A 17,800-nucleotide genomic window follows, 5' to 3' on the forward strand; every position below is an offset into this window, starting at 1 on the left:
ATTGTTGTCTGTTGAGGGGCGCGGTCTCGTGCAGGGGCAGGGCAGGCTAAGGTAGGGCAGGCCGATGGGCAGGGCAGGGTCTGCTTCACGATCACCAGAGAACACATCACCTGCAGCCGCGGACGCACGACTGCGTCAGATGTTCCACAACACACTCAAACACACGGAGCTACAATGATGTCGCTTGACCCACTGCGATCGGCTATTTCCAGCGGAGCGGGGGCCAATACGTCGCTGGCCGTCCCGTACGTCAACCAGTATCGATCGGGCCAGCAGCGGGTCCTGGAGCAAGTGCAGACCATCAAGAGGACCAAGTCCAAGCAGTCGACTAGTCGGAATGGGACAGCGACTTTATCCCCTACTAGTAAGTGTATATATATATATTAAAAAAAAAAGCATCGAGTCGTCCAGACTTGTAGGATATAAAAAGACAAAACTATTGTATCTTCATCAAAGGCGTCATCAACGAATGTTTTCTTCTATTCGCTGTAAACCAGCACGTAGGCCAGTGAGTGTCATTGTTCAAACGCAAAGTGCGTAAAGGCCTATATTGGAGTCCTATTTGGTCACATTTACACCTGACACCGTGGCTCCATGTTTACCAACAACTGTATTTGCTGTAGGTCCCACCTACGACAGCGTGTTTACATATTCTCATAAGTCCCTTCCCATCAACGTCAATGGAAGTTCCACCGTTGGAAACGGCTTTTCCAAAAAGGTAAGCGATGACTTCAACGTTTATCACAAATGAAAAATTATTACTTTTGCATTTTAAACAGACAATCAATATCAGCTGTATATTGGAGACTGGTACCTAAGAAAATAAAAGAATGGAATAGGAAATCGTTGGTCAGAATCTTTTTATTTTGCCACGTACAAGTAAAGGGACTTTGATAAGATAGATGGCTGATCTAATTCATATACACATGTGTTATATGCTCATTTAATTGGAATATTTTATATGCTCAGAGAAATGGATTATGTTTATTGATAAGTAAGTAATATACAATTAGGCCTACGCAGATCTTTAGTCTTCTGCAGACATATATCTGAGTCTCCATGTCACACACAAAACCAGTTGTTTGCAATCAGGAGCCAATAAAACGTACTCAATCATAAACAGCAAACCACGTCACACATGATCAAGGCTGATCACGATCCAGTTAAACAATATCAACAAACTACAGAAAACCATTAAAATCACTCGAAATCGGCAGATAAACTTAATAACACGATTTATTTTCATGATTGATTTCATGATGGCTTGTTTTTTATTGAAGTCCTCCGGATGATAATTCACTGTTTGTATGTTTGCATGTTTGTGTGTCATTATGAATATGTATGTCTGTGGACGTCTCTGTGGGTTTGTCTCATTATGGATTTCTGTATTTGTGCGTGTGACCATGTGTGTGTGTGGGTGTGTGTTTGTCGCTATGTGTTTATATACGTGTCTGTGTCTCTCTGTATATATGACTGTGTGTGTGTCGGTGTGTCTCTCTGTGTATATATGTATATGTGTGTGTGTGTTTGTGTGGCTCTGTTTGTCTCTCTCTATATATGTGTGTGTATCTGTGTGTGTGTGTGGCTCTGTTTGTGTGTGTGTGTGTGTGTGTGTGTGTGTGTGTGTGTGTGTGTGTGTGTGTGTGTGTGTGTGTGTGTGTGTGTGTGTGTGTGTGTGTGTGTGTGTGTGTGTGTGTGTGTGTGTGTCTCAGACGGTCGGCTCTGAGAAGAACGCCAACCGTCAGACCCTGCGGACGGCAAAGGGCTCGGTCGGCCAGTGGGCGGCCGTCCAGTCCAGCCACAACATCAGCCGGGGCTCACACGCCAACGGCGGCGCCACCGTCTCCATGGGAACGCTGGGCGGCGGCACCATGGGCCGGAGCAACACCAGCCGCAGCGAGCCCGACCTGGGCCGCCGCTTCACCCGGCCCCGGCAGGCCGCGCCCCCGGGGCCCCAGCGCCTGCTGTCGAACCGCTCCAGCGTCTTCCTGTCGGAGCGCACCGTGACCTCTGGGGGGCAGCACACCGCCGCCAACGGCTACCCGCCGCCGCAGCCCAAAGCCCAGTACCAGGTCCGGTCCCAGTCCCAGTCCCAGTACCAGCCACTGCCCCAACCCCAGTACCAGTCACTGCCCCAGTCCCAGTACCAGTCCCATGGCCAGTCCCAGTACCAGGGCAAAAGCCTGCCTTTCCACCAGGGGAAAGGCCTGACCCAGTACCAGACCCTCGGCCAGTCCCAGTACCAGGGCCAGAGCCAGAGCCAAGGCCAGTCCCAGTCCCAGTACCAGGGCCAGAGCCAGAGCCAAGGCCAGTCCCAGTCCCAGTACCAGGCCAATGGCCATTCCCAGTACCAAGCCCCGGCCTTGCCCCAAACCCAGAGCTTTGTGAACGGCACCAGTAAGGGGAAACAGAGCAGCCAGTACGTGGTGACCAGCACCAGCCAGACCCAGCGCGGACCCTACCAGCCCGGACCGACCCAGTTTGAACAGTCGGTGGTGGACTCCGGCGTCAAGACCAAGGCGGTCTCTGGGTGAGTGAACCTGGAAAGGTTCCGGGTTCAATCCCCATCGGCGGCCCTGATACCTAAACCTTGGGACAGACGGGCTGCGGACGTTGGGGAATCGAACCCAGAACACTCTACCGTTCAACACTACACCATCCTCCCCTTCAACAGGAATACAAATAGCTGCCAGACAACTGGTTTGAGACCCTCACCTTCCGGGACTTCATGGCCCTGTCTTCCTCCTCCTCTCCAGGCTCAAGGGGGTCGTTGATCCTGGGGACCTGACCATGATCGAGGCTGTGGCCTGGCTCTCCAGCCCCGACCAGCAGCAGCAGCACTGTGGAGCCTCCTTCATCCAGCACAGCACCTTCCTGGAGGACAAGGCCAAGCGAGAGGTAGGACCAGCAACCCGTCTAGGGTAGAGTAACATCGCAGGGGCAGAACTGCCTAGCCCCCCAAGAGACAGCAGGTTAGGCAGAATCGACACCCCGTCTGGAGATGTCACGCCGTTTTGTGTCTGTGTTTTGATCATCCACATGGTTGATGGTCACTCCCGACTTACTACAAGGAACGCGGCCAAGAGTGATTCACATTTCATAGTAGGTGTTCAGACTCAGAGTTCGTACTCAGACTTCGGACTCAGACTTCGGACTTGGAATTCGGACTCTGAGTTGGGACTCTGAGTTGGGACTCTGAGTTGGGACTCTGAGTTGGGACTCTAAGTTGGGACTCTAAGTTGGGACTCTGAGTTGGGACTCTGAGTTGGGACTCTGAGTTGGGACTCTAAGTTGGGACTCTGAGTTGGGACTCTAAGTTGGGACTCTGAGTTGGGACTCTAAGTTGGGACTCTGAGTTGGGACTCTAAGTTGGGACTCTGAGTTGGGACTCTAAGTTGGGACTCTGAGTTGGGACTCGGACTTCAGACTCTTACTTGGGACTCGGAGATCTGACTCGGAGTTTCTGATTCGGAGTCCCCACTCCGAGTCCGAAATCGGATTTCCCCCTCTGACTCCCAACTCTGACTCCCAACTCTGACTCCCAACTCTGACTCCCAACTCTGACTCCCAACTCTGACTCCCAACTCTGACTCCCAACTCTGACTCCGACTCCCAACTCCGAGTCCTAACCTCGCCTTCCACCTCCCGAGGTCTAATCCTCGAGGGCGTCTCCTCGCCCACACCTCCGCCCTCTAATCTGGAGGATCTGCTGCTCGTCACCGGGATCACGCTAAGCCTTTCCCCAGCACCAGTCATAACCGGCTCCGGCAGAGACAGAGTGGCCTTTGTGCCGCTTAAACCCCCCCCCCCCCCCTGACCGTCCTCTCGCTGGCAGGTGCACCAGCTGGGCGGGATCCCTCCGCTGGTGGCCCTCCTGCGCAGCCCCAACCCCCCGATCGCCCAGACGGCGTCGGCGGCCCTCAGGAACATGTCCTTCAAGGACACGGCCAACAAGGAGGAGCTGTTCCGCTGCGGGGGGGTGGAGGAGGTGGTGGCCCTGCTCCGGGAGTCCGACTCGGCGGACACGCACAAGCAGCTCACAGGTGACACACGCACGTACACACGCGTGTACACACACGTACACACGTATGAGCACGCGCACGCACAGGTGAGCGCCACACACACGCACAAGTGTACACACATAGGTAGACACACACACACGGGTACAAACACACAGACACACAGACACACACACACGCGCAGGTGCAGACAGGTACACAGACATCTACACACACATGTATTCTAGCTGTACAAACACATACACGCGCACAATAAACACTAGCTGCGCACAAAGAGATATATTCTACTTTTGTACAAACATGCATATTCGACCTATGCACACAAACACATACAATCCATTTATATTCCACCTACACCAATACCTGCAGCATACACAGTCTCAAATACACAATACACACGCAACCACACAACACCCAGGTAGTGCCACATTCACACACATCCATGCATTGTTCCTGGCCACACAGACAGCATGGCGTCGGACCAACTCAAGAGCTTCATCTATTAATGAACGGCTTGGCCAATATCAGACCAAAGACGCAGCTGCTCACACACAGACACACACGCGTGCGCGTGAGCACAGACCGGAAGACAGACAGACGGACACAGGCGCTCACACAGGAGCATAGACCCACACACGGTATCTGCTCTATAACCCAGACATTAACAATTATGGACACGTTGGAACAAGGCGCAGGTACAAAAACACACTTTGTTGTGATTCCTCCTTAATCTTGTTGAGTCAGAGCTGTCAGTGCTATACAGTCCTGTCATGCACTGTAGGTTAATGATATCATTAGGATGCCAGGACACGCTACCATGGTATTTATCGTTAAGTGTTTAATGTAGTATAGAATGAGTTTAGAATATACAGTATATTGAGAAGTAAAAAATGTGGGATATATGCTTCTTATTAAGTATTAATAGTAGCGGTCATTGGACTATAATGTTCATTGCATGTTAATGTGAATGTGGGTAAGATCATTATTGATATCATTATTCATTATAGAACGTTATTCTAATTTTTGGTAAAACAATTTCCGTACTTAATTAAAGATATCGTTATCATGCATGTTAATATTCATGTTGCTAATAGTCATTATTGTAAACTATTCTTTGGCAAAAAAAATCTCGTACTTAATCAAAGGACTCTCCAGAGTTCTCTCTCTCTTGAGTTCTCTCTCAGAATTCCATCTCTGAATTCTAACTCTTGTGTTCTAACGTTGGCATTCTGACTAGGGAGTTCTGACACTGATTAGGGCTGGGCGATTAATCATATTTTGATCGCGATTCGGATTTCAGCGTCAAACGATCACAAAATTAACATTATCGAGTTTTTCCTTTTTTTTTTTTTTAACAGCTGCATATTATTTTAGATTGGAACATTTTCTTTTTGACCATTTTGTGTATTCCTTTAAGGTGAAACTTCAAAGTTCTCAGTTGCAGCGTTTTTTTTGGGAGAGACATGCTGAATAAGCACAAGATGTTTTCAAACTGAAAAATAATCGATTGAATAATCGTGATTTCAATATTGACCAAAATAATCGTGATTATGATTTTTTCCCATAATCGAGCAGCCCTAACATTGAGATCCGACTCTGATTCCTAGTTCTGAGTTCCAACTCTGGATTAGAGTTCTAAGGAAGCGTTCTAACTGGGAAGTCCCCCTCTTGTAACCGGTTCTCCAGGCCTGCTGTGGAACATGTCGTCCGTGGAGAACCTGCGGCCGGACCTGCTGAAGTCCGCCCTGCCGGCTCTGATGGAGAAGGTCATTCTTCCGTACACGACCGGACCCGACCGGTCCAGCAACACGGACCCGGAGGTCTTCTACCACGCCACGGGCTGTCTGAGGTGAGGACCCCTGACCAAACCGGACCCAACTAGACCCAACCGGACATAACTGGACCTGACTGGACCTAACTGTACATCTGTCTCTGGGTCTTCTGCCCTCTACTCCTCCATAACCCCTACCCCCTCCCACACTTCTTACGCACTTATTGTATGTCGTACGTCCTTGTACTTCAAAATACTACTTAGGCTTGTGTAGCGTAGCATCTTATGCTAGCTATCTTTGTTGTATACGGGGAATGGGTTAACCTAGCGATTGTTAGTGCTGCTGGGCACTGACAGTGATATGTTGTGGTTTCTCCTCCTTCTGAGAAATTTACTTATTGTAAGTCGCTTTAGATAAAAAGGTCTGCTAAGTGCCCTGAATGTAAAATCTAACCCTTAATGTAATACGTTGCTGTTCGCTATGATAGTTTACAGCCACGCAAGATTGGGTTTTGTTTTCTTTGTATTTGTTCGACCTTGATGCTCGGTGCAGATGTGATTTGCCAAAGACAAAGGGAAGACCAGTCGAATGAGTTTGCTTTGATGGTTGCTGAGTCAGACCTTTATTGAAGAGCACAAAAGCCATTTAGTGGCAAACGTGAAAGGGGGAAAGTGAAAGAAAGAGGAGGAGGATGGCTTTTTATCTATAACGCACTTTTGAACCAGAGATGTGAATCCACATCCGTTGTGCGGCAGATGAACCCATCCTTTATACGATTGTTTGCATAACTGCATGCAAAAACTCTCCAACCAAACGTTTATGCTTGATTCAAATCATCATAACTATGACAGCACTTAGTTATCAATGTGATCAATCTGTGTTCACGTGGTAATGTTATCTTGAGGTGAAACCTGAGAAAAATCCTAGACCCTGTATCTGGGAAGTATCTTCACATTTCACCTGCCTGCCAAACGTTCTCACAGCCTTTTCCTGGCAGCTAATCTTGAAGGAAATCAAACCTCTTTCTGGGCGTTCCTTAACCTGTCGTCTGAAGGCTCTGTTTGTGTGTGTGTGTGTGTGTGTGTGTGTGTGTGTGTGTGTGTGTGTGTGTGTGTGTGTGTGTGTGTGTGTGTGTGTGTGTGTGTGTGTGTGTGTGTGTGTGTGTGTGTGTGTGTGTGTGTGTGTGTCGTCGTCACAGGAACTTCAGCAGTGGTAAGGTGAGCATCAGGCAGAGCATGAGGAAGTGCCGTGGGTTGGTGGACTCCCTGGTCAGCTACGTGGAGGAATGCGTGGAGGCCCAGAGACCCGACGACAAGGTACTTCTATGTGCCTAGCTGAATGTCGAGATGTCCCTGAGCAAGGCACCTCACCATGGCTGTCGCCTTGCGTGGTTGACTCCGCCGTCGGTGTGTGAATGTGTGCATGAATGGGTGAATGTTAGGCAGTATTGTAAAGCGCTTTGAGTGGCCGCTGGTTAGAAAAGCGCTTGATAAATTCAGTCCATTTAGCATTTATCAAGGTGAGGGGAAACCAAGCAGAATAGGATCATGGGTTGAAACTAGTGCTGTCAAGCGATTAAAATATTTTATCGCGATTAATCGCATTAATGTCATAGTTAAATCACGATTAATTGCGATTAATCGCAAAAAAAATTCTATGCTAAATATCCCTTGATTTCTTAGTCCCATTAATTGTTCTCATTTGAATTCTCTTATCAACATGGAGAAGTGCATCGGCCTGCCTTGTGCAAATGTTTTTTTATTGATAACAACATTGGCATATACTGATCAAAACAGGACGATACAAAAAAAAAGCCTATAGTGCAATTAAACGATGAACATACAAAGATACTGCCTTGAACATAGCAGTCAGGCTACTGCTTCTTTGTTTTGAGCCAAAGAAAAAGCCTCAGTGTTGAAGTGAAATTAGTATTGAATGCTGGCTGGTTAAACGTAAGGAGAGTTCAGGCATTAAGTTGTAGTCACTGAGATAGGCCAGGTGTCCAGTCGCAGTCACCGCAACGCGCTAAATAAAAACTGTATCTCTGAATTAGAAGGGGAAAAAGCATCCAAAGAAATGCACACTACTGCTAATTCAGTGACCACACAAACAACCCACGCACACACACACGGATCGGTACTCCCTCCAGCAGCCCACATGCCAAACGCCCGACCCGTCATTCTCATGTGACAGGCTGACCGGGCGCTGAAAGACGGGACCTTCAGCGCCCACATCGGCGCATCTCTACCACGTCGGCTTTCAACGCAGAGCAGGGTGCGGGCAGCATTCTCAGAACCGTAGCGCTCCCATTGTGCGGCCGACCTGTGATACCGTTGTTGTTTTTGAAACGTTCCACGTCTGAGTCATGCTGTGGAAATGCCGCTCCGTTCAGTTCAGCTCTGTTGCATAACTCTGGGTGTATGGGTTTGAGTATAAAGAAAGCTTGCTGAATGGAAAATAATTCATCAATATGGTAAATGGACTGCATATATGGCCACTCGAAGGGCTTTACAATATTGCCATAACATTCACCCATTCATGCACACATTCATACGGTGTCAACCGTTCGAGGCGACAGCTGATCGGGGTCAACCAGGGTGTGGTGTCTACCCCCTGAGCAACATGCCACTAGAACGTGTGTGTGTGTGTGTGTGTGAGTGTCTGGGTGTTGTGAGTGGTCGGGGCTGTGTAAAGAACGCTCACTAAATGGATGGTGATTCGTCGATTCATCCAGTACGAGTATCGACCTCTCACTGTCGCTCTGGTTCCTCCTCCGCCCAGTCGGTGGAGAACTGTGCCTGCGTGCTCCACAACCTCACCTTCCAGCTGGAGGCGGAGGCCCCCGCCCTCTTCAGCCGCATCTCCGCCCTGGGCCGGGCCAACGTCACCCCCGAGGGGGACACCGGCCCCATCGGCTGCTTCAGCCCGCAGAGCAGACAGGTCCTGGAAGCTGAGGTGAGGAGGGAGGGAGGGAGGGAAACTGGTGGGGAAGAAAGGACAGAAGGGAAGAGGAAACGTTTAACTGGAGGGAGCGCGGGAAACAGAAAGGAAGGAATTAAGTAAAAGCAGGAGGCTAATATAAAGCCCGACCCGCTGGGTGGGAGTCCAACCTCAGATTCCTCCACCTAGACCCTGTCAACACTAACGTCCTGCGGACATACCCTGTATACAGATCCCACAAAGTCAAAAGCCAAACCCCAGGCCATCCAAGAGCAGCCAGGGCCCCTCTTCATCAATTGAAGGTTGTGACACCGACGAGTCCTGGTGGGACTTTCGACGCAAACGCACACATCGTGTAAATATTAACCAAGGGGTGTAACTGGGATCTCATGCCGGCAACCCTGGCGGCGAATGCCAGCGTTATCAGGCCTGCTGGCTCTGAGGGGAAAGTAATTGCTCCTTAATCAGCGCCCCGCCCTGTGGAGTGTAGTCCTGACCTATGACCGGGTGTGTAGCCGCGCGTGTGTGTGTGTACGACCCCCTTAAGTAGTTGTGCTCAACCAGTTAGAGCTAATCGTCCCTTTTCATTCACTCACTCCTGTCCAGTTAGACCCCATTCCTCAAATGGTCCAAGGACCTGTCTACCAATCCATGTCAAGTGGACTAGGTTGACGGGTAGTTCCCGAGCCAGGCTCTTACCGGCGGCGTTGACCTCATTTTGAAATGCAGGCCTTAAAATGCAACCTAAACCTAGCTTCCAAAAGCCCCACTGCCATTCCCATCTATTAACCATTCTGGCCAATTCTTAAGACCTCGCTGTAAAATGCCCTCAATCCACCAGGGCTGCTTTGAGCCGGTGTAACCCTCCATGGCCCCTACCCTGAAGTAAACCAGGCTAGACCCAGAATGACACTTTCACTGTCAGGCTTATCTTGTACTCCACCTACTCCACGTTTGGCCTGGCCTTGTTGTTTTGAAATGCTTGATTCCCACACCTTCAGTGTCCTTTCGAACCCTCGACCTTAACTTTCAAGTGATAAACAACAGGTTTTACCCAGAATGCCTGGGTTACACTGCCCCGGTCTGATTAGCTGCATTCCAGGTGTGTAGATTTTGCTCCAGTTCCTGTCTTGGACCACCTAGTTCTGGTCCGCGTCAAAATGCTTCAACCAATCCAATGTATCCCCTCTGTATCCTCACTGTTACCCCACTGTACCCCCCTCTACCGACTGTACCCCCTCTGTATCCCCACTGTACCCCCACTGTACCCCCTCTGTTTCCCCTCTCTACCCCCTCTCAACCGCCACTGTACCGCCACTGTACCCCCACTGTACCCCCAATGTACCCCCTCTGATTCCCCTCTCTATCCCCTCTCTACACCCTCTCAACCGCCACTGTACCCCCTCTGTTTCCCCTCTCCACCCCCTCTCTACCCCCGCTCTACCTCCACTGTACCCCCACTGTACCCCCTCTGTACCCCCTCTGTACCCCCTCTGTACCCCCACTGTACCCCCACTGTACCCCCACTCTACCCCCACTGTACCCCCTCTCTACCTCCACTGTACCCCCTCTGTACCCCTACTGTCTCCGTTTATTGACCCCAGACCGTCCGTCTCTCCCCAGCGGCACTTTGACTACCCGACGGTGGAGGAGCAGAACCCCACGGGGGCGGGCTGGCTGATCCACTCCCGGACCCTGCAGAGCTACCTGGACCTGCTGAGCTCCAGTCAGAAGGACGACACCCTGGAGGCCTGCTGCGGGGCCCTGCAGAACCTCACCGCCCACCCCGGCACCGTAAGACAGCCCGGCCAGCACCACACGGGCCCCGCGACTCCACCCAGCACCACACGGGCCCCGCGACTCCACCCAGCACCACACCGGCCCAGCGACTCCACCCAGCACCACACGGGCCCCGACCCTCCACCCAGCACCACCCAGCCCCACACAGGCCCTTTTCATACACAAGGCAGACAAAGTGCTTCACATATAAACATTGTCGAACAATAAATTAAAACAATAGATAAGTAGTAGGCTGTGTTAAGGCTGTGTTTAGAAGGCTGGGTTTAGCAGGCTGGATTTGCGCAAATGATTGCGCTAAGCTCTTTTCACACCCAGCAATTTGCTCTGCTATTGTTGTTTCTTTTTCCTGCACTGTGGGTTGTCTTTCATGTTGTGTTTATGACAGATTGATATCCATTTAATGCATGGCTTCAACCAAATTCCCCTTAATAATAATAATAATACGATTTCCTTTTACATAAGTCCATGATACGGTCCTACTGAAGGAACACAGGTTATGTCAGTCCTAGAGCAAAAACATGTAGTAACAGGTGACTCAAGTGGAACACCACTCTGGCAGCTCAATGCCTGAGTGAACGATGATGTTCAATCGAATGTATTCATAGAGTAGAACGACATGCACCAGTAGAACGGGGGTTGAGTAATGATCAGATAGCCGGGGCCTCTGAGTGCTGCTAGTGTGACTGATGTTCTTCCATCTCCCCGACGTCAGGTTTCCAACGTAATCAGCCAGACGGTGGTGAAGAAGCTCAACGGTCTGGCTGTCATCGCGCCGCTGCTGAGGTCTCCCAAGATCAACCTGCAGAGGAACACCGTGGCACTGGTGGCCAACCTGGCCAAGAACCCCAGCCTGGCCAACCCCATCGGTAGGAGGCCGGGCCGTGAAGGACCCCCCTGACCAGGGACCTACCGCACGCTCGCACGCACGCACGCACGCACGCACGCACGCACGCACGCACGCACGCACGCACGCACGCACACATGTTCGGATTACACTGTTTATATGTTCTAATTACACTGGTTAGATGTTCTGATAACATTGGTTCTATGTTCCCTGCGTAAATTTTGGAACGGTCTAAGTGGGAAGATGCTTTAGCTAAGGTCTGTTTAGGGAATAGTGAATGTTAAATCTATATTTTTTAATAGTAAAACTAGAACTTGAACGTAGAAATGTAGAAAATGTAGAATATGTTGAATGTAGAAAATGTGCATAAATGTAAAAAATATTTCTCAACGTTTGCAAAAGTCCTTCCAACAACGGTGCGTCGCCCTGGTGACTAACGACCTCCTCCCCGCTCCGCCTCCGCAGCCCGTAAAACCCTGCCCGAGTTCTACGCCATCCTGGAGGAGGGCACCGAGGGCACCGAGTCGGACGACACGCTGTCCATGGCGTGCCAGACGGCCCACCTCCTCACCCTGAAGGAGCAGGACATGGGCCGGCCCCTGCTGAAGAACAACCTGATCCACGCCCTGAACCACCTCAGCAAAGACAGGTACGCCCCAAAGCCCACGCCGCCCGCAGAGAGAGATGAACTACACGGCCGTATTTAACAATTATTCGCCGAAGGCAAAGTGAATTGTGGGGAATAGCCCCCCGAGACCTTCTCGGGGGGCTATTCCCCACTATTCACTGAGCCTGAGGTGAATAATAGATGTATGATGGATAGATGAGTAACGTATGCTACAGTCCAAAGAGTGAGCTGGTAGATGGATCTATCCAGCGTACACCAGGTGTGACCACACTGGTGACATGATATCACTCCTTCAAACGTTCATACGTTGTCCTTTTGAAAACACATTATTTACGCCGCTACGAATGATCACAACAATGACCGGATATCTTTTAGTGTGACGCTATTCTCCCTGTGGTTCATCGACGCGCAGACGCGGTCTAACCCAGAGTTAAAACTTGCTGAGTCCGGACGCTGAGACAACACCTCACTCACACTCAAACACTGACACGGCATGTACGCGTGTATTCTGCTCATCCCCGTGGCGACTTGGTCAATGTTGGCCTAACACACACCTACTCTCTTCTACACGTCCCCCCCCCATAACTCGTTTCGTATTCTGATCCCCTCGACTGGGTCAATGTTAGCCTAACACACACTTTCCCTACTCTCCCCGTCCCCCGTCATTCATTTCGTATTTTGTCCACCTCGACTGGGTCAATGTTAGCCTAATGCACACTTTCCCTACTCTCCCCGTCCCCCGTCAGTCATTTCGTATTTTGTCCACCTCGACTGGGTCAATGTTAGCCTAATGCACACTTTCTCCCTTCTCCCTTCTCCCCACCCCCCCCCCCCCACCGTCAGTCATTTCCCCAAGTCCAGCAAAGCGGCCTCCCTAATGCTCTACAGCCTGTGGTCGGACAAAGACCTGCAGAGCTTCCTGAAGAAGGTGAGCTACTTGCCGCCGGGGCCGGGGCGGGACGGGGTGTTGACTGCGCAGGGCGTGTCTCCGCTGTTATTATTGTTGAACCGCAGCTATGTTCAGAGTACACGCCCTGCGCAGGTATGTGGGAAAGTGCCACTGGCTGACCTCGTGGTCTGTGATTGACACGAGAGCCGTAATCCCGGACGATCACGATTCCTGTGATCGTCCTTTTGAACATTGATGCCCGACGTGCGATTCAACATGTAGTCGATAAGTCCGGTTCATAAGTTCAATCATATTTCTTTGGTCAATATAGATTTTCAGGGCGTAACCGTGTAACTGTACACAAGGCGGGTGGGCAGGGGGGAAATGGGACTGTTGACTGATCCCGATATAGACGCAGGAAGTGACATCGTGACGACAGCATCGGCGTTGCGGCTCTCTGTGGTCAATGTGTAGATAATGCTCTTAACCTCAAGTTAAATATGGAAAACGTAGCATTTACAACCAGCGGGGGAGCCAAATAACTGTTGAACACTGAGCAGAGGAGGTCGGATTACGGCTGGGGATGATTCACCGAGGGATATGTGATACGAGCATCAGCATGTAGGGCTTAGAGTCGTGAACGCTGCTGTCCCTGGACTCACCAGGGCCCAAAGTCTTTTGTTTACCTCGCCCGGGATGCAAATCTCCTAGCATCTGTTTAGAACGTCGATATGCAGAGTAGTCTGAGGGGAAAGTCTCACACACTTTTCCTCCTTCTACTAACGGGGAAATCCCTCTTAGGCAGGTTCTATACTGCTTTTTATTTTTAAAAAGTTAACTAGTTGAAAAGGTAATGCTACTAATACTACTACTACTACTAAATCCACTACTCCTACTCCTACTACTTCTACTACTGCAACTACTTCTACCCCTGCTGCTACTACTACTTCTACTATTACTACTACTTCTGCTGCTACTACAACCAATTCTACTGCTGCTACGACTACAATGTTGCAACAACAAACTACAGTGTTGCTTGGTTCTGGTACTCGCCCCATTTTGAGACTTTCCAAGAACTAGGCACCCATTCCTTTTTGATTTTCAATCAATGTTGGAATCATCATCTAAAGAAAAAGAAAAAATAATGTCAACGGCGTGTAACAGATTCCCCCCGGCGGGAACACTATTAGCAGGCCACAGTGTTCTGCATGCGTAACTCCCCGTGTGCGAGCGCTAACCTGCTCCTGCTTAGAGCGCTAACCTGCTCCTGCTCAGAGTGCTAACCTGCTCCTGCTCAGAGTGCTAACCTGCTCAGAGTGCTAACCTGCTCAGAGCGCTAACCTGCTCAGAGTGCTAACCTGCTCCTGCTCAGAGCGCTAACCTGCTCAGAGTGCTAACCTGCTCAGAGCGCTAACCTGCTCAGAGCACTAACCTGCTCAGAGCGCTAACCTGCTCAGAGCGCTAACCTGCTCAGAGCGCTACCCTGTTCAGAGCGCTAACCTGCTTCTGCTCAGAGTGCTAACCTGCTCAGAGCGCTACCCTGTTCAGAGCGCTAACCTGCTCCTGCTTAGAGCGCTAACCTGCTTAGAGCGCTAACCTGCTCAGAGCGCTAACCTGCTCAGAGCGCCAACCTGCTCAGAGCGCTAACCTGCTCAGAGCGCTACCCTGTTCAGAGCAATACCCTGTTCAGAGCGCTAACCTGCTCCTGTTCAGAGCGCTAACCTGCTCCTGCTCAGAGTGCAAACCTGCTCCTGCTTAGAGTGCTAACCTGCTCAGAGCGCTAACCTGCTGAGAGCGCTAACCTGCTCAGAGCGCTACCCTGTTCATAGCGCTAACCTGCTCCTGCTCAGAGTGCTAACCTGCTCAGAGCGCTACCCTGTTCAGAGCGCTAACCTGCTCCTGCTCAGAGTGCTAACCTGCTCCTGCTTAGAGCGCTAACCTGCTCAGAGCGCTAACCTGCTCAGAGCGCTAACCTGCTCAGAGCGCTAACCTGCTTAGAGCGCTGACCTGCTCAGAGCGCTAACCTGCTCAGAGCGCTAACCTGCTCAGAGCGCTAACCTGCTCAGAGCGCTAACCTGTTCAGAGCGCTAACCTGCTCAGAGCGCTAACCTGCTCAGAGCGCCTACCTGTTCAGAGCTCAGCATTTTGATGGTTCCTCTCTGTGTTTCCCCCCCGAGCAGAAAGGCATGAGCAAGGGGTCCTTCGTGACCAAGGACACCATCGCGGCCCACAGGTCCATCCAGGTGGTGGACTAGACCAGGGGTGGACCAGACCCTAGACCCGCTCCTCCCAGCCTTGTGACCCCGTCACCCGGCTCCTCCAGCTACTCCACGCCTCAACGCTCACTCCTGTATCGTCCAACTAACCCGAAACACTCCACGGCGTCCGCGTTGCACTTGTACAGAGATGGTCGCTATGATACGCTCGCATAATCGAATCAATAACAAACACAAATTGCAGGCTTATTTACATTCCTGTTCAGTGTCGCTCATGGCAGGTCAAGAAAGAGGAAGCGCGTGTGTTTTTCTCACCGTCGCTCGCTTTGCAGTGACTCTCTCGGAGTACAGCTCGCTGCTGACTACGTCGGGAGTACGTATTAAGTCCCACTAAATCACCCGGCCAGACTGGATGTGAGCCACTGCACTAACTGGCACGTTTAAATCATATTCTCTCTTGTGTAAATATGTTCGCCCGCCGTATTTGTGTCACTGGAGTCTACTCCAAAGGGGACGCATAAGATGACAAGTATTGTTTTGTGCTTTTGTTTTTAACAAACTACGTACAGTTTTAGCTATGGTTTTAGACGTCGTAAATGTTGTTCTAAGCTTTGACCCTATGATATCTTGTGACCGAATTGTCTGTGTACAGCTAGCCTGCTCCGTCGGTTGTTATGTTTAGAGAATGGTCGGATTAGTTTAGAGAGATTTAGCAATACTTGCACTGAATATGCAGTTTTTGTGATGAAATGTCTGTCTTTAATTACTGCTGTTAACGCTGCAACCTTGTCAAAACTGGTTATACTAATAAAGAATGCTGCTAAATATACTGCTAAAAATATATTTCGTCTTCAAAGTGATCTGTCTGTGGATGTCTTGATTTAGCCTCCACGCATTAGACAGATGCAGACTTGCCGGCTGGGGTTGATATACTGATGGTTTTATTGAAATGTGCTGTAGGTTCGATTTGAGAGTTGAAGAGAGAGAGCAGATCAGAGCTTGAGAACAATACTTTAAAAACAAGCAACCCCCAAAAACATATCCCAGCTCATTTCTGACCTGATTGGTGCTGAACTGACCTGACTGAGCATTTCCCTCCCTATAGAAGAGAATTAGGGTCACATGGGATTATTTTTTGGGGGGTTTTGACCTTTAAGTCAGAATTCTGACCTTAACGTAAGAATAAAAAGGGTTCTGATTTAAAGTCAGAATTCTAACTTCAATCTCAGAATTTAATTTTTTTTTCCATCCTCTTCCGTACTAATACCTGCGTGCGGCTATGCCATTAGTATAAATTGACCATCAATTACAGCTCTTAAATGCAGCTCCCAAACAACGTTTTGTCGGCTGGGTTTAAAAGAAGGATCAGTGAGTTTTGTCCTGCACTTCCAGTTGCAATATGCAGTTAATATCAGATTTAATTCCCCCTTAATTAGATGACTCAACGGGACGTAGACCTACCACCTGACTTGGTGTCTTATAGAAATCCCCAATTCGTAGTTATATAAGCCTAATTATAAAATAATCGTTAACCGGCATCGTCATGCATTATTCTCCCTTGTTGGTGTGACGACTAAGCAGGGTGTCGCCGGTTCCACGTCTCTTTTTCATGCTTGAACGCTGCATTTTATCTATTTCACCCTTAGCGTAATAATGCCTTAATGATCCGTAGCCTGCCACGATTCTGTCAACCACCTGAAAGCGCGTCTCTGCTGTTGGCAGCCAAACTTCATCATCGGGTTCTGAGCGGCGCAGCTGGTGTCATTATGGAGGTGTGGTCGCATGAAACCTTTGAATCAGCGCATTCTTCCCACAGAAGGCAAAAGGGAAGAGGTTTTACGATACAGTCAGAATCACAGCGGTTTGGTTTTGATTCACCTTTAATTCTCTCCGCACACACAGACACACACACACACACACACACACACACACACACACCGCTTCACAATTACAGTATATTAGGCTACAGTACGCTCTTTTTTTACTAATTATAGTCATCAGTTGTACAGATCCTCGGAATAATGAGGATTTGCCAAACTGATGACTATAATTAGTAATTATAGTCATTAGTTTGGCAAATCCTCATTATTCCGAGGATCTGTACAACTGATGACTATAATTAGTAAAAAAAGAGCGTACTGTAGCCTAATATACTGTAATTGTGAAGCGGTGTGTGTGTGTGTGGTGTTGTGTGTGTGTGTGTGTGTTGTGTGTGCGGAGAGAATTAAAGGTGAATCAAAACCAAACCGTTGTGTTCTGACTGTATCGTAAAACCTCTTCCCTTTTGCCTTCTGTGGGAAGAATGCGCTGATTCAAAGGTTTCATGCGACCACACCTCCATAACGACACCAGCTGCGCCGCTCAGAACCCGATGATGAAGTTTGGCTGCCAACGGCAGAGACGCGCTTTCAGGTGGTTGACAGAATCGTGGCAGGCTACGGATCATTAAGGCATTATTACGCTAAGGGTGAAATAGATAAAATGCAGCGTTCAAGCATGAAAAAGAGACGTGGAACCGGCGACACCCTGCTTAGTCGTCACACCAACAAGGGAGAATAATGCATGACGATGCCGGTTAACGATTTTATAATTAGGCTTATATAACTACGAATTGGGGATTTCTATAAGACACCAAGTCAGGTGGTAGGTCTACGTCCCGTTGAGTCATCTAATTAAGGGGGAATTAAATCTG

The 17,800-nt window shown here is 49.6% G+C and overlaps 1 protein-coding gene across 1 annotated transcript; it reads left to right on the forward strand.

Annotated features, from left to right (window-relative positions):
- The first annotated feature begins 29 nt into the window (after window positions 1-29).
- LOC130402010 (plakophilin-1-like) lies at window positions 30-16,578 on the forward strand. The gene is made up of 13 exons (XM_056606079.1): window positions 30-364; window positions 624-718; window positions 1,713-2,530; window positions 2,757-2,898; window positions 3,836-4,043; window positions 5,706-5,868; window positions 6,990-7,107; window positions 8,573-8,746; window positions 10,355-10,525; window positions 11,244-11,397; window positions 11,841-12,024; window positions 12,847-12,931; window positions 15,073-16,578. Exons 1-13 carry the CDS (start codon window positions 175-177, stop codon window positions 15,145-15,147), a joined length of 2,577 nt encoding a protein of 858 aa, XP_056462054.1. The 5' UTR covers window positions 30-174; the 3' UTR covers window positions 15,148-16,578.
- Window positions 16,579-17,800: the final 1,222 nt, after the last annotated feature.

The sequence above is a fragment of the Gadus chalcogrammus genome, chromosome 13, assembly GCF_026213295.1.
Source record: "Gadus chalcogrammus isolate NIFS_2021 chromosome 13, NIFS_Gcha_1.0, whole genome shotgun sequence".
Classification (NCBI taxonomy): domain Eukaryota; kingdom Metazoa; phylum Chordata; class Actinopteri; order Gadiformes; family Gadidae; genus Gadus; species Gadus chalcogrammus.

Bases quoted from the DNA above. Each gene is read 5' to 3' on its own strand.
- LOC130402010 (XM_056606079.1), top strand. From the start codon at position 175: ATGATGTCGCTTGACCCACTGCGATCGGCTATTTCCAGCGGAGCGGGG. The intron at 8,747-10,354 runs GTGAGGAGGGAG...GTCTCTCCCCAG, and splicing joins GACAGGTCCTGGAAGCTGAG to CGGCACTTTGACTACCCGAC. The intron at 10,526-11,243 runs GTAAGACAGCCC...CCCCGACGTCAG, and splicing joins TCACCGCCCACCCCGGCACC to GTTTCCAACGTAATCAGCCA.